We start from the raw sequence: 14,691 nt of genomic DNA, 5'->3' as shown, positions 1-14,691 counted from the left end.
GGCCCAGGGACCCGCACTGGTCGGCTGTGGGACTGCCGACCTGGGTGGCCTCGGGGTTTCTGGTGGCCAGACACGAGGGTCATGGAGGCCTGCATGAGAACTTCTGTGGTCACAGCCACAGGCACCCAGGTGTGGATTTCCACCAAGGACAGTCATGCCTGTGCCCATGGCCACACTCTCAAGAGCATCTGGCGTGGGCACACCCCCGGTCATGACCATGGAGGATTTGCCCCATGGCCATAGCCATGGCCAGTCCCATGACGGCCTCTCCCACAGAGGACATGGATATGACCATGAGCACTGCCTATGCGCTGGGGCCACAGTGCTGATCTCTGCAGCTCCATTTTTCTTCCTCTTCCTTATCCCCGAGGAGTCCAGGTCCCCTGACACTGCTTTCCACTCCAGATTTTACTCAGTTTTGCTTGGGGTGGGCTCCTGGGAGATGTCTTCTTCAACCTCATGCCCCCTGCCTTGGAACCTCTTTCTTACCACTGTCTGAAGCACAACGGGAGGGCCCTATGCTGTCTGCGAGATGGTGGGTCCTCAGTGGAACTATCGCCTCTCTTTGCAAGACGAGGCGGGAGGAGAAGCACATGCTCTGGATCACACATGGAAGTCACGGATGTGGAAGACAGGAGCATCCCCTGAAGGAGAAGCAGAGCTCAGAGGAAGAAGAAAAGGAAGTGGGGGGGATGGGTCTCAGAGGAGGAGAGGAGGGAGCACAGGGCGCAAAGATGGGCCCAGGAGACCTCAGAATTCTGAAGGGGAAAAGTCAGGTTCAGACCTGCATGTACTGGGGTAGCTGAATCTGGCTGCTGACTGGCACCAACCTCACAGGTGGTCTGGCCACGGTGCTTCATTTCGGGGGGTTGGGGGCTGGAGATCCTGACCCCATTGACTGTCCCACTGCAGGAAGTGCCCCAAGAAGTCAGGGACTACGCCTTGTTGGTCCAGTCTGGCAATAGGGGCGCTGGTGTGTGCAGCCTTACGGTCCTAACTCAAGGAGGGGTGTGGGCAGTAAAGTGCAGGCTGGGTGGGTCCTGGCTGGGCTCTGCCACTCACTGCTTTATCTACAGAGCAACTACGTCCCATGTCCGCCTGGCCTGAGTTGTTGAGGGAGGTGTCACCATTGCAATCCCTTCCTGGAGATGCTGGGGCAGGTTGTCAGAACAGTGCTGATGGTCCACTCGAGGGAGAGGTGGGATAAACTGCCCCCACCCCCGCCCCAAACTTCTAGCCTCTAACTCCTCCAGGTCAGGGGTCTGTGGAGGTTAGAGGCCCTGGCCAGGGAGCTCTGCTAAAGGAAAGAGCTGTATCTGAGGGAAGTGGAGGCTTTGGCACGAGGACCGTCAGGGTCTGGCAGTCTTACAGGGGCTGTAGAGGCGAAATTGAGAGGCCAGAGGGACGGTGCCATCAGGCACAGGCTGGCCACGTTGTTGGGTTTGGAGGGGTACCTGGGCCCACGAAGAAGGCTGGAAGAGAGAGAGGGGATGGCAGCCCACCCCGTGTCCCCACCCCGCCTGTTCTCGGAGGACCAAGCTGCCACACACAGGCTTCTCCAAGGTCTGCCTCCCTTCTCCCACCTGGTGGTGGAACCTCCAGGGAAGACCAGAGCCCTGGACAGAGGGGGAAGCAGGAGGAGGTGAGGATAAACATCAATGAAACTTCAATCACTTGACCCGATCCAGGAGTGACGGGAGGAGGGGGATTAGCCGCTAATCTCATGGCCTGATTTGTGTGTGTGTGTTTCTATTCTTTTTATATTACTGTTTGAATGGAGAGTAGGGATGATGAAATAAAGTCCTTGGATCTTCAGCCCCACCAAAAAAAACAAAAGTGCTGTCTCTGCTTGCTTTACCCACTTCTTTTCCTGGTCTCTCTAAAGCTCTCTCTAGTAGTGAGGCTTTCAACCCCATCATTGCATTAAATTATCTTTGCCAAAACTATTCAGTCCTCCTCGCTCATTTTTATCAGCTTATCAGCAGAATCGGGCACAGCCTATCGCTCCTTCCTTCTGGAAATGGCTCCTCGCTTGGCCTCCAGAACCCCACCCTCTCTTGGTTCTCTTCCAACCTCAGCAGCCATTCCTTTTCGGCCTCCTTTGCTGGCTCCTCACTACCTTCCCTCCTTCTAAATAATGGAGTGTCTCGGGGCTTGGTCTCAGGCTCTCTTGCTGTTGTGGTCTCTAGGTGACTTCATCTAATCCCATGATTTAAATACCTTCTATCTACTGCAACTCCCAAAAGTGTATCCTCAGAACTTTCCCCTGAATTCTATTCTAGATAAATGACCAACAGACTTCTCAGTACCTCCACTTGGATGTCTAACGGGCATCCCAAACATAAACCAAACCAAACTCTTGTTTTTTCCACCTAAACTTACTCTTCCCCAGTCTTTCCCTCCCAGTGAACCGTCAGCAACATCTGTGGTTCCTCCTGTTCCCTCACAGCCATTTATTAATAAATTGTCTGCTCTTTTTAAAATTCTCTCTGTTCTCCCAGTTTGCAACTTGTCTGTTTACTCTTGGTGGTATCTTTTGATGAACAAATGTAATTTGTTTCTTTTATGGTTAACACTTCTGAAAATACCTTGTTTGAAATATTTCCCATCCCTAGTTCTTGAAGATACTCTCTGGCAGCTTTTCTTTTTTCTCTAAAGATTTGCCTTTCACATCTCTCCTACCACCCTATTTTGTTCCCAGCAAAACCCTCAGCACTTACCACAGCCTGCAAGGCCCTGTGTGACCTGGCCCACTACATCTCTCGCTTCCTGTAACTCCCTCTCTCACTCTACTCGGGCCATGCACTGGCCTCCTTAACGTCCTAGAACATGCCAAACATTCTCCCACCCCAGGACCTTTGCACATACTGTCCTCTTTGCCCGGAGTTCTCTTCCCTCACATAACCAGTCTTGTTCCTCTTAAAGCAGGCTTCTGCCCCCAGGTCTCCTTATCAGAGAGGACTTCCACAGCCGCCCTGTATAAAATAGCACATCTCCTCCACCCGCAATCTCCATCCTGTGTTCCTCATTTATTTTACCTTGTCATCTCTCTTCTTCTAGTAGAATATAAGTTCCATAAAAACCACAGTTTTGCTTAGTGTGCTGCTATATTCCCAACGTCAAGAGTGGTGCCTGATGGACAATAAGTATTAAAAAAATACTATTGAATACGTGATGGGATGAATGAAAGTGTCTTGAAAAATATAGTGTTCATTTAAGAATAAATGTTTTGAATGTACATAAATTTACATAAATGTCATGTAGATATTCTGCTTCTTTCTCACTAAACATATTTAAGATTGAACCGTACTGCTGAATGTAAATCCAGTTCGTTATTTCTGACCACTGCATAGTGTGCCATCAAATGCCACATTTTCTCATCTGTCTCCTTAATGATGGACACACAGTTTGCCTGCAGCTCCAGCTATATACACAGCATGAAATAAACTTTCTGCAACTTACACCTTATGAATCTGTGTGAAAGGTCTTTTTGGTATTTTGGGGGTGGGGAGTGGAGGGAGTGGGACGGTATGTATACTCACGAGTAGAATTGGTGAGTCACAGGACAAACATAGATACGCTTAATTCAACTAAGTACAGCCAAAAGGCCTGCCAGGGGAAAACACACATAATTTATGCCTCCCCCCATCAGCAATTTGTGGAAAATCCTGTTTCCTCCATATCCTTCCTGGCCCTTTGAAGTACCTTGAGTTTCTAATTTTTGGCATTATTACAGATATAAAATATTATCTAATTGTTGTTTTCATTTGCATTTCTCTGATTACCAGGTAAGAGCACATAGAGTTTTAGTTCTGACGTTTGCAACCTTCGGGTTCTTTTGTTGTTGTTTGTTTTTTTGTTTTCCTTGAGGGGGGAGAAGAAGGGAAGGGGAGAAATCACTATTTAGACACTAATAAAATTTATTAAGTTATTTATTCTCCTTTATTCCCCATATCTCATTGCTTTCTCCTGGATTCAGTTCTCTTCTTGCTCTATGCTTACTTTAGGAGGGATTTCAAAGAAGCTCTTTACATGGCAACATTTCTGAGACCTTGAATAAATATTTACTTTCCTCGAGTATTTAAATGACAGTATAGGACTTCCCTGGTGGCACAGTGGTTAAGAATCCACCTGCCAATGCAGGGAACTTGGGTTTGAACCCTGGTCTGGGAAGGTTTCACATGCCGCGGAACAACTAAGCCCACGTGCCACAACTACTGAGCCTGCGCTCTAGAGCCCGCGAGCCACAACAGCTGAGCCCACGTGCCACAACTACTGAAGCTCGCGCGCCTAGAGCCCATGCTCTGCAGCAAGAGAAGCCACCACAATGAGAAGCCCGCACACCGCAATGAAGAGTAGCCCCCGCTCACTGCAACTAGAGAAAGCCCGTGTGCAGCAACGAAGACCCAATACAGCCAAAAATAAATAAATAAAATAAATAAATTTAGTTAGAAAATATAAATAAATAAATAAATAAATAAATGACAGTATAACCAGAGATAAAATTCTAGTGTCAAAGTTCTTTGCCTTCAGCACTTTGAAAGTATGAGTCCATTGTCTTTTGCATCCCAGCTATTGAGGTCAACGATCTAACCATATTGCCAGGAGTTTTCCTCCCCCACATTGTGTTGTATTTGTAAAATACCAAATAAAATATGTAACATTTTAAAAAATGGCTCTGAACCGCCCTAACGGAACTCGAGTTGGAGCATTACCAGTCCTGTTTAATAATCTACCTCTGTGTTCTTTCCCTATCATATTCTCTATTCTCACCCACTCCGCACCAGGGAAACAATTTCCTGAATGTTCCTCATTTTAAAAATAAATTTGTCAAAAAATAAATAAATAAATAAATAAATAAATAAATTTGTCATAAATGTGTGCTTCCCTAAAATAATACATTGTTTAGTTTTGGAGTTTTTTTTTCAGCTTTTCATAAATGAGCTCATATTGTGCATAGTCTTCTGTAACTTCTTTTTTTTTCACTCAACTTTATATTTCTGTTTCATCTGTTTTGTTGCATGTAGCTGTACCTAATTCTGTTTCTTTCTGCATAATATTCCACTTTGGAAACATGTTACAATCTACCCATTATCCTGATGACAGACATTTAGGTTTACATCCAAGTTTTTGCCAGTAGAAAGGATATTGCTATGAATATTTTATACATATCTCTTGGTACATGCATACAATTGTTTGGAGTAGAAATGCTGGGTCATAAGGTTTGCACATCTTTAATTTTATTCAATAATGCCAACTTGTTTTCTAAAGTGTTTGTAAAATTTCCTCTTCCACCAGCAGTACATGAGAGTTCTGTTTAATCCACATCTTCAACACTTTGTATTACTAGACTTCTTAATTTTGAGTAGTCTAGTAGATGTAAACTGGTACCTTGTGATCTTAATTTGCATTTCCTAGATTTCTAGAGAGGTTGAGCATCTTGTCATATGTTGATAAGTTCTTCTGTGAAATGCTGGTTCAAGTCTTTGCCCATCTTTGCATTGGGTTGTGTGTCTTTTTCTTATTTGTTTATGGTAGTTTGTAACAGTATCTATTCTAGATGTTAATCTTTTCTTAGTTTCAATAATTTTGTTGCAAATATCTTCTCCCAGTTTACAACTTGTCTTTTGACTCCCTTTGTGATATCTTTTTTTTTTTTAGGCCACACCATGTGGCATGTGGGATCTTAGTTCCCTGACCAAGGATCAGACCCATGCCCCATGTATTGGGAGTGCGGAGTCTTAACCACTGGACTGCCAGGGAAGTCCCATCTTGGTGGTATCTTTTGATGAACAAACATTTTTTACTTAATGTAGTCAAATTTATTCATATTTTTATTTTATAGTTAGCAGGTTTTTTGTATCTTGTTTAAGGAAATCTTTCCTATCCCTAGGCCTTAAAGAGATGCTCTCGAAGCTTTTTTTTTTTTTTTTTAATTTATTTTTGGCTGCATTGGGTCTTTGTTGCTGCACACGGGCTTTCTCTAGTTGTGGCGAGCGGGGGCTACTCTTCATTGCGGTGCGCAGGCTTCTCATTGTGGTGGCTTCTCTTGTTGCGGAGCACAGGTTCTAGTCTTGCGGGCTTCAGTAGTTGTGGCATACGGGCTTCAGTAGTTGTGGCTCGCGGGCTCTAGAGCACAGGCTCAGTAGTTGTGGCGCACGGGCTTCGTTGCTCCGTGGCATGTGGAATCTTCCCGGACCAGGGCTTGAACCCGTGTCCCCTGAATTGGCAGGCGGATTCTTAACCACTGCGCCACCAGGGAAGCCCAAGCTTTTTTTTTTAAGTTTTGCCTTTCACATGAAAGTTTTTAATCGTTAGGAATGAACTTTTATGTGTAGGGTGAAGTATGAATCCAATTTCATTTTTTCCATATGCATAACCATATAGTCTCGGTGTCACTCATCCTTTCTCTAATATCTACAAAGCTGCCTCTGTCTTATATCAAATTTTCATATACATGTGGGGCTTTTTCTATGTTATTGTTTTCTTTGGTGAGTTTGTCAGTATATTTGCTTTTTTGTTGTTGGTTTTTTTGTTGTTTTTTCTAAATTTCATTTATTGAAGTATAGTTGATTTACAATGTGTTAATTTCTGCTGTACAGAAAAGTGATTCAGTTATACATATATACACATTCTTTTTTACATTCTTTTCCATTATAGATTATTACAGTATATTGAATATAGTTCCTTGTGCTATACAGTAGGACCTCATTGTTTATCCATCCTGTATATAATAGTTTGCATTTGCTAATCCCAAACTCCCAATCCATCCCTCTCCCATGCCCCTTCCCCCTTGGCAACCACAAGTCTGTTCTCTATGTCTGTGAGTCTGTTTCTGTTTCATAGATTAGTTCATTTGTGTCATATTTTAGTTTCCACATATAAGTGATATCATATGGTATTTGTCTTTCTCTTTCTGACTTACTTTGCTTAAGATACTGCATTTTCTTAATTAATACAGGAGGTCAAGTCCTCCCACCTTAAATTGCTCTTTAGCAGTGGCTATTTTTGGACATTTGCCTTCATAAAACTAATAGAATCAGCTTGCAAGTTCCTCAAAACTTGTGTTTGGATTTTTATTAGATAATGGACAATAAAAATAAATCTGTTTGGAGAAAACTGACATCTTTACAATGGTATAATTCCACTTACACCCCTACTGTCCTTTGTCGTTGCCACATATTTTATGTTTACATGTGTTAAAAAAAATCCCAACTTACACTGTTATTAGTTTTGCTTTAAAGTCAATTGACATTTAAGAAATTTAAGAACAAAAAGTTGTATTTTAAAATATTCATCCACTTATTTACCATTCCCATTGTTCTTCCTTCCTTCCTTTCTTTTTTTTTTTTTTAAACGGGAAAACAATACATTTATTCAGAGGCATGAAAATGCATAAACTCACTTATAAATAAATGTAGCATAATTTACCCAGTGAAAAAATAGCTAAAATCCATGAGTAAACTGGATTTTATCTTTGAAAAGTTTACATATTTGATCTCTAATAATTTCTGTCTCCATCATGATCTCTTAGTAGCAGCAGTAGTAGCAGTAGTAGTAGCTGTTACCAGTGATTATCATATGGGAGGGAAATTTTTCAAGAATTTTCTTTAGAAATGAACTAGTGCAAACAGATTCAGATTGTGAGGGATACAGTAAGACCTGGGGCTTATCTTCTGAAAGGTAGAAAATAAAAATCCCAAACATTCATTAAGAAATGAAAAAGCAAATTACATTTTGATCATTGAAAAATAACACATATGGACATTATAAAACATTCTTAACCAGTGATTGCAATAATTACATTTTAAAATGTTCATTCAAGTACTGGTGATCAATAAACATTCAAAGTCTCATTAAAAGTAACACTAGGCATAGATACATGTGAACAATGCTTCTTTTGATTTAACAACAACAAAAATCATGTCAACAGGAGACAAGTTACCCTTAAAATACTGTATTTTTTTTTTTTTTTTTTGTCTGTAAATGATTTTCCACGGTCTTTATATTTTATTTGTGAGGAACCAACAAACATCTCACAATGGCTAATTAAGAAGTCCTTTTTATAAAATGAATCTCGATATTATAGAGATAAACATTCTAAAACACAAATTCAGCTTAAAAATAACAGTGCAGAATCAGTTTTCTTTGGTAAGAAATTGTTAATTCCTTGCCACTGTTGGTTTGCTGTTGTGCAGACTCTATCAGAACACTTCTTTGATATTTACCAAAGAGCTATTTAATGAGCTGAAAAGATTTCATAAACTCTGGTACCAGGATAGCAATGTAGAGTTTACGTCAAAATTGCACTGAAATCAACATCATTTCCTTCATTACTGTTGTTAATGAATCTTCATTCAAAAAGCTCCCTCCTAATTTTGGCCTGAGTCTCAGGCTTTAATAAAAGTTCCTTTATCTGTTTCACTTTGGACTGCAGACCCATCCTCTCTCCGCGCAAAGCTTCATTAATTAAGTCCTGGATTCCAATAGTTTTCTGGCCTGTGGGAAAAAAATTATATGATACATTTTATGTGCAAATGCCAATGAAAAACATTAAATATGGCACACCGACTTATCAAAAGAGGGTTAAAAAGAAACATTTAAATGCTGCCCACATTTATAGAAAAGGTTGCATTTCACCAAAAATATATCATTTACATGAAACAAGATCACTGAATAGCAACAGCCCACATAGGACAAACATGAAACATTATGGACTAACTCTATGGATAATCATTTCAACAGTGATCATTTTAATCATAGCACTTGTTAGCTCTGTGTGTGTTTTGGCCTCAGATAAAGTAGTCAAATGCCCTGCTAAGCAATATAAATAGCAGCATTCCATTTACAGCAAGGCCCCTTCCATGGCCTTTAATTTGAGTCCACGAGGCATAACACAAAATCCTCTCTCCCACAGCCTCGGCTGAGGGCAAGTGAAACCGGGGCCATTCTTCCTTCATAAATTAATTTCCTCTGATAGTCCCAGCACTCCATTTCTCTTCTGTTGTGTTTCAGGAATGCAAACACATCAATCATGAAAGTATTAGGCAATCTCCACAGATTGGACAAGAGACACTTAAACAGCACAATGCAAATTAGCCCATTGACTCGGCAGAGGGAGCAGGGATGCTTCTCACGGAGCGGCGGGGGCCTGCCTGCCTTCAGGTCTCATTTCCTGCTGTTGCCACTGTCAGTGCCATTCTTATCAGCCTCTTCAGTTTTCACAGAGCTCGCATCCCCTGGCTTGTTTTTGTTCTGTGTTTCTTCCAGATACTGCTGGACAGCCTTGAGCACCTCATTCTCCACCAGCCTCTTACTGAGCCTTACCAGTTCAGCATCATCAGGCTCACCTCCATTCTTAGCACCTGCTAGTGATGGAGGGTCTCCTGCAGAGGCGGGGGTCAGCTGTGGCTCACTGCAGGGACAAGGACACTGGCAGCAGAAGTTCTGGGAAGCTCTCCCTGGCCTGGGCCCTCCTGGAGTCCACAACCAGCCCCACCAAGGACCCTGTGGGTTCCAGTGCTGAGTCACCCCAGGCCAAACAACCAACAGGGAGGGAACTCAGCCCCCCTTCCTTCCTTTCTATAGATCTAAATTTCCAATTGCTATCACTTCTTTTCAGCCTACTTAATGTCCTTTAGAATTTCTTGTGGTGAGAGTCTGCTGGTGAAAAATCGGTTCAGCTTTGATTTATCAGAAAATATCTTGATTTCACTCTCAGCTTTGAAAAAATTTTTTACTAGATATAGAATTCTAGGTTGACTTTTCTTTTTCCTCCAGCCTTTTAAAGATGTAGTTCCATCACCTGCTAGCTTCCAATCCGATAAGAAATCAGTTGTCATTCTTATCATTGCCCCCCTATTTGCAATGCAACTATTTTCTCTTGCTGCTTTAAATATTTTCTCTTTATTTTTGATTTTCAACAGTTTGATAATGATGTGCCTAGGTGTGGTTTTCTTTGACTTTATCCTCCTTAAGTTTTGTTGAGCTACCTGGATCTTTGGGTACTGTTTTTTAAACCAAATTTTTGGCTAGTATTTCTTCAAAAAATTATTTTTGCCCTATTATTTCTCTCCTTTCTTTGTGAGACCCCAATTCCTGAAATGTACCTGCCTAACAAAGCATGGTCAAAGTGATCTGTCAGTAATTTAACTGCCTGCTAGAATAAAATAACATTCTTCAGAGGAAGATAACAGAATACAGTTTCTATGACATATCATCAACAATGTCAAGTATATAATAAAATTATTAGACATTCAACAAAACAGGAAACTGTGACCTGTAATAAAGAGAAAGATCAGTCAATATAAAGATACCCACAAATGACCCAGACATTGGAATTAGCAGACAAAGAATTTGAGATAAAATTGATAAATTTGTTAGAGTCTATAGGAGAAGATCTACATAGTGACTGAAGACATAGGAAATTTCAGGAGAGATTTGGAAACTATAAAAAAAAAAAAAAAAGAAGGGCTTCCCTGGTGGTGCAGTGGTTGAGAGTCTGCCTGCCAGTGCAGGGGACACGGGTTCGAGCCCTGGTCTGGGAAGATCCCACATGCCACGGAGCAACTAGGCCCGTGAGCCACAATTACTGAGCCTGCGCGTCTGGAGCCTGTGCTCCGCAAGAAGAGAGGCCGCGATAATGAGAGGCCCGCGCACCGTGATGAAGAGTGGCCCCCGCTTGCCGCAACTAGAGAAAGCCCTCACACAGAAACGAAGACCCAACACAGCCATAAATAAATAAATAAATTAATAAATTAAAAAAAAAAAAAGATTCAGAAAAAAAGAGCAGCTTACCACGTGTGTTGTTTAAAAAGAAAAAAAAAAAAAAAAAAAGGAAGAAAAAAAAAAAAAGAAAAAAGAATGGAAATCCCCAAACTGAAAATACAGTATCTGCAATCAAAAACGCTTTGGATGTGATCAACATTAGGTTGGATACAACCAAGGAAATGATCAGTGAACTTAGAAACAGATCAATGGATGGGAGTTCCATGGTGGCCTAGTGGTTAGGATTCTGGGCTTTCACAGCTGTGGCCTGGGTTCAATCCCTGGTCGGGGAACTGAAATCCTGCACGCTGTGTGGTGTGGCCAGGGGGAAAAAACAAAACAAAACAAAACAAAAAACAGATCAATGAATATCATCTCAACAGAGAGAATGAACGACTGAAAATCAGGGAAAAAAAGGAAAACAAATTAATGCCCAAAGGGCAATAAAACCATAATCTTTGTGGTTATCTTTTCTGGTAAAATTTTTTTGTATTGCCATTGGACAAAAAGCATTTGCATTGCTCTCAGTCTTCTACAAATTAACATCTAGGCTTTCAGAGTTTTTAAATGTTTTAATCAATAGTAAATAATAAATGAAATAAAAGTACACTCCTCTAAAGAATTGGATAATCACTGATAGGACTTGCTAGGCAATGCCCCAGAATATTAAAAAGAAATGCAATAATTCCTTTTAGCCTATTTCCAAATTTTGAAGTTTTTCTTAACAAGCGTTAAGCGCTAAGGCTTAAAAAGAGAGAAATGTAGCTTCTAATAACTTTCTCTTTCTTCTTTTCGTCTCTCTTTCTCTTCCTCTTCTCTCAAAGACTTCTAAAGTTTTGTATATACCAAGGACTATGCTAAACATTTTAGAAATATAAACTTATTTAATCATAGTAAAAGATAAATTGTCCCAAATTTGATCTAGGGAAAAATGCTTCTGTGGCATCTAATTCACAGCTTTCCTCTAGGAAAAACAAAAACAAAATTTCTGAGAAAATGTTTAAAACAAGTTTCTGATGAATTTTAATGGGATTAAGACTTATTCTGGAAACTAGCTACTCATCTACCCAACTGACTTCTATCTGAGAGTCTGAGCGTCTTCTATCAAGAGTCTAGAAATCCTTTTTTCTTTATCTGATCAAACAATGATTGTCTATTTTCTTTTTTCCATAATGGAGCAATTTTTTTTTTTTTTTTAACCTTTTGGCTCTGTGGGATCTTATTCCTCAACCAGTGATCGAACTGCACCCCCTGCATTGGAACCACAGAGTCTTAACCACTGGGAAGTCCCTGGAGCAAATTTTTTTATTTGGCCCACTAAAAAGCCTTTTCCCTTGGAACAAGATTATAATAAAATTTGACATATGCTATTAACTAAATTATCTCTAAAATCCAATTTTCTTTAGCAACCCTCATAACAACCCAAGAGATCTAAATAGGACTCAACCCTCCTTTCCCACCCAATTTTTGTGGATCAAAGCTTCAAACACTTCCCTTTCCCAGGAAGATGACATCACAAGTCAGAAGTTTATGGCAGAACCAAGATGGCGGAGTAGAAGGACGTGCTCTCACTCCCTCTTGCGAGAGCACCAGAATCACAACTGGCTGCTGGACAATCATTGACAGGAAGACCCTGGACTTCACCAAGGAGGATACCCCACGTCCAAGGACAGAGGAGAAGCCACAGTGAGACGGTAGGAGGGGCGCAATCAGAGTAAAATCAAATCCCATAACTGCTAGGTGGGTGGCTCACAGACTGGCGAACACCTATACCACAGAAGTCCACCCACTGGAGTGAAGGTTCTGAGCCCCACATCAGGCTTCCCAACCTGGGGGTCCGGCTACGGGAGGAGGAATTCCTAGAGAATCAGACTTTGAAGCCTAGTGGGAATTGATTGCAGGACTTTGACAGGACTGGGGGAAACAGAGACCCCACTCTTGGAGGGCACACACAAAGTAATGTGTGCATTGGGACCCAGGGGAAGGAGCAGTGACCCTGGGGGAGACTGAACCAGACCTACCTGCTGGTGTTGGGGGGTCCCCTGCAGAGGCGAGTGGTGGCTCTGTTTCACCGTGGGGATAAGGACACTGGCAGCAGAGGTTCTGGGAAGTTCTCCTGGGCGTGAGCCCTCCCAGAGTCTGCCATTAACCCCACCAAAGAGCACGGGTAGGCTCCAGTGTTGGGTTGCCTCAGGCAAAACAACCAACAGGGAGGGAACCCAGCCCCACCCATCAACAGTCAAGTGGATTAAGGTTTTACTGAGCTCTGACCGCCACAGCAACAGGGAGGGAACCCAGCCCCACCCATCAACAGTCAAGTGGATTAAGGTTTTACTGAGCTCTGACCTCCACAGCAACAGTCAGCTCTACCCACCACCAGAACCTCCCATCAAGCCTCTTAGATAGCCTCAACCACCAGAGGGCAGACAACAGAAGCAAGAAAAACTACAATCCTGCAGCCTGTGGACCAAAAACCACAGTTACAGAAAGATAGAGAAGATGAAAAGGCAGAGGGCTATGTACCAGATGAAGGAACAAGAAAAAATCCCAGAAAAACAACTAAATGAAGTGGAGATAGGCAACCTTCCAGAAAAAGAATTCAGAATAATGATAGTGAAGATGATCCAGGACCTCGGAATAAGAATGGAGGCAAAGATTGAGAAGATGCAAGAAATGATTAACAAAGACCTAGAAGAATTAAAGAACAAACAAACAGAGATGACCAATACAATAACTGAAATGAAAACCACACTAGAAGGAATCAATAGCAGAATAACTGAGGCAGAAGAACGGATAAGTGACCTGGAAGACAAAATGGTGGAATTCACTGCTGCGGAACAGACTAAAGAAAAAAGAATGAAAAGAAATGAAGACAGCCTAAGAGACCTCTGGGACAACATTAAACGCAACAACATTCGCATTATAGGGGTCCCAGAAGGAGAAGAGAGAGAGAAAGGACCAGAGAAAATATTGGAAGAGATTATAGTTGAAAACTTCCCTAACATGGGAAAGGAAATAGCCACCCAAGTCCAGGAAGCGCAGAGAGTCCCATACAGAATAAACCCAAGGAGAAACACGCCGAGACACATAGTAATCAAAGTGGCAAAAATTAAAGACAAAGAAAAATTATTGAAAGCAGCAAGGGAAAAATGACAAATAACATACAAGGGAACTCCCATAAGGTTAACAGCTGATTTCTCAGCAGAAACTCTGCAAGCCAGAAGGGAGTGGCATGATATACTTAAAGTGATGAAAGGGAAGAACCTACAACCAAGATTACTCTACCCGGCAAGGATCTCATTTAGATTTGATGGAGAAATCAAAAGCTTTACAGACAAGCAAAAGCTAAGAGAATTCAGCACCACCAAACCAGCTCTACAACAAATGCTAAAGGAACTTCTCTAAGTGGGAAACACAAGAGAAGAAAAGGACCTACAAAAACAAACCCAAAACAATTAAGAAAATGGTCATAGGAACATACATATCGATAATTACCTTAAACGTGAATGGATTAAATGCCCCAACCAAAAGACATAGACTGGCTGAATGGATACAACAACAAGACCCATATATATGCTGTCTACAAGAGACCCACTTTAGACCTAGGGACACATACAGACTGAAAGTGAGAGGATGGAAAAAGATATTCCATGCAAATGGAAATCAAAAGAAAGCTGGAGTAGCTATACTCATATCAGATAAAATAGACTTTAAAATAAAGAATGTTACAAGAGACAAGGAAGGACACTACATAATGATCCAGGGATCAATCCAAGAAGAAGATATAACAATTATAAATATATATGCACCCAACATAGGAGCACCTCAATACATAAGGCAACTGCTAACAGCTATAAAAGAGGAAATCGACAGTAACACAATAATAGTGGGGGACTTTAACACTTCACTTACACCAATGGACAG

At 41.5% G+C, this 14,691-nt stretch overlaps 1 protein-coding gene across 1 annotated transcript; it reads right to left on the bottom strand.

Moving 5' to 3' along the window:
• Positions 1 to 6,472: 6,472 nt before the first annotated feature.
• LOC309622244 (uncharacterized protein) lies at positions 6,473 to 9,851 on the bottom strand (the record flags this gene model as incomplete). The annotated part of the gene is made up of 2 exons (XM_082378456.1): positions 6,473 to 9,560; positions 9,806 to 9,851. The coding sequence occupies 2 exons, from the start codon at positions 9,849 to 9,851 to the stop codon at positions 9,169 to 9,171; spliced, it is 438 nt and encodes a 145-aa protein (XP_082234582.1). The 3' UTR covers positions 6,473 to 9,168.
• Between the last annotated feature and the right edge of the window lie 4,840 nt (positions 9,852 to 14,691).

This window comes from Balaenoptera borealis (genome assembly GCF_965194805.1).
Source record: "Balaenoptera borealis genome assembly, chromosome: 1".
NCBI lineage: Eukaryota > Metazoa > Chordata > Mammalia > Artiodactyla > Balaenopteridae > Balaenoptera > Balaenoptera borealis.
The sequence above is the reverse complement of the archived record's forward strand: the minus strand, read 5'-3'. Positions and strand labels throughout refer to the sequence as shown.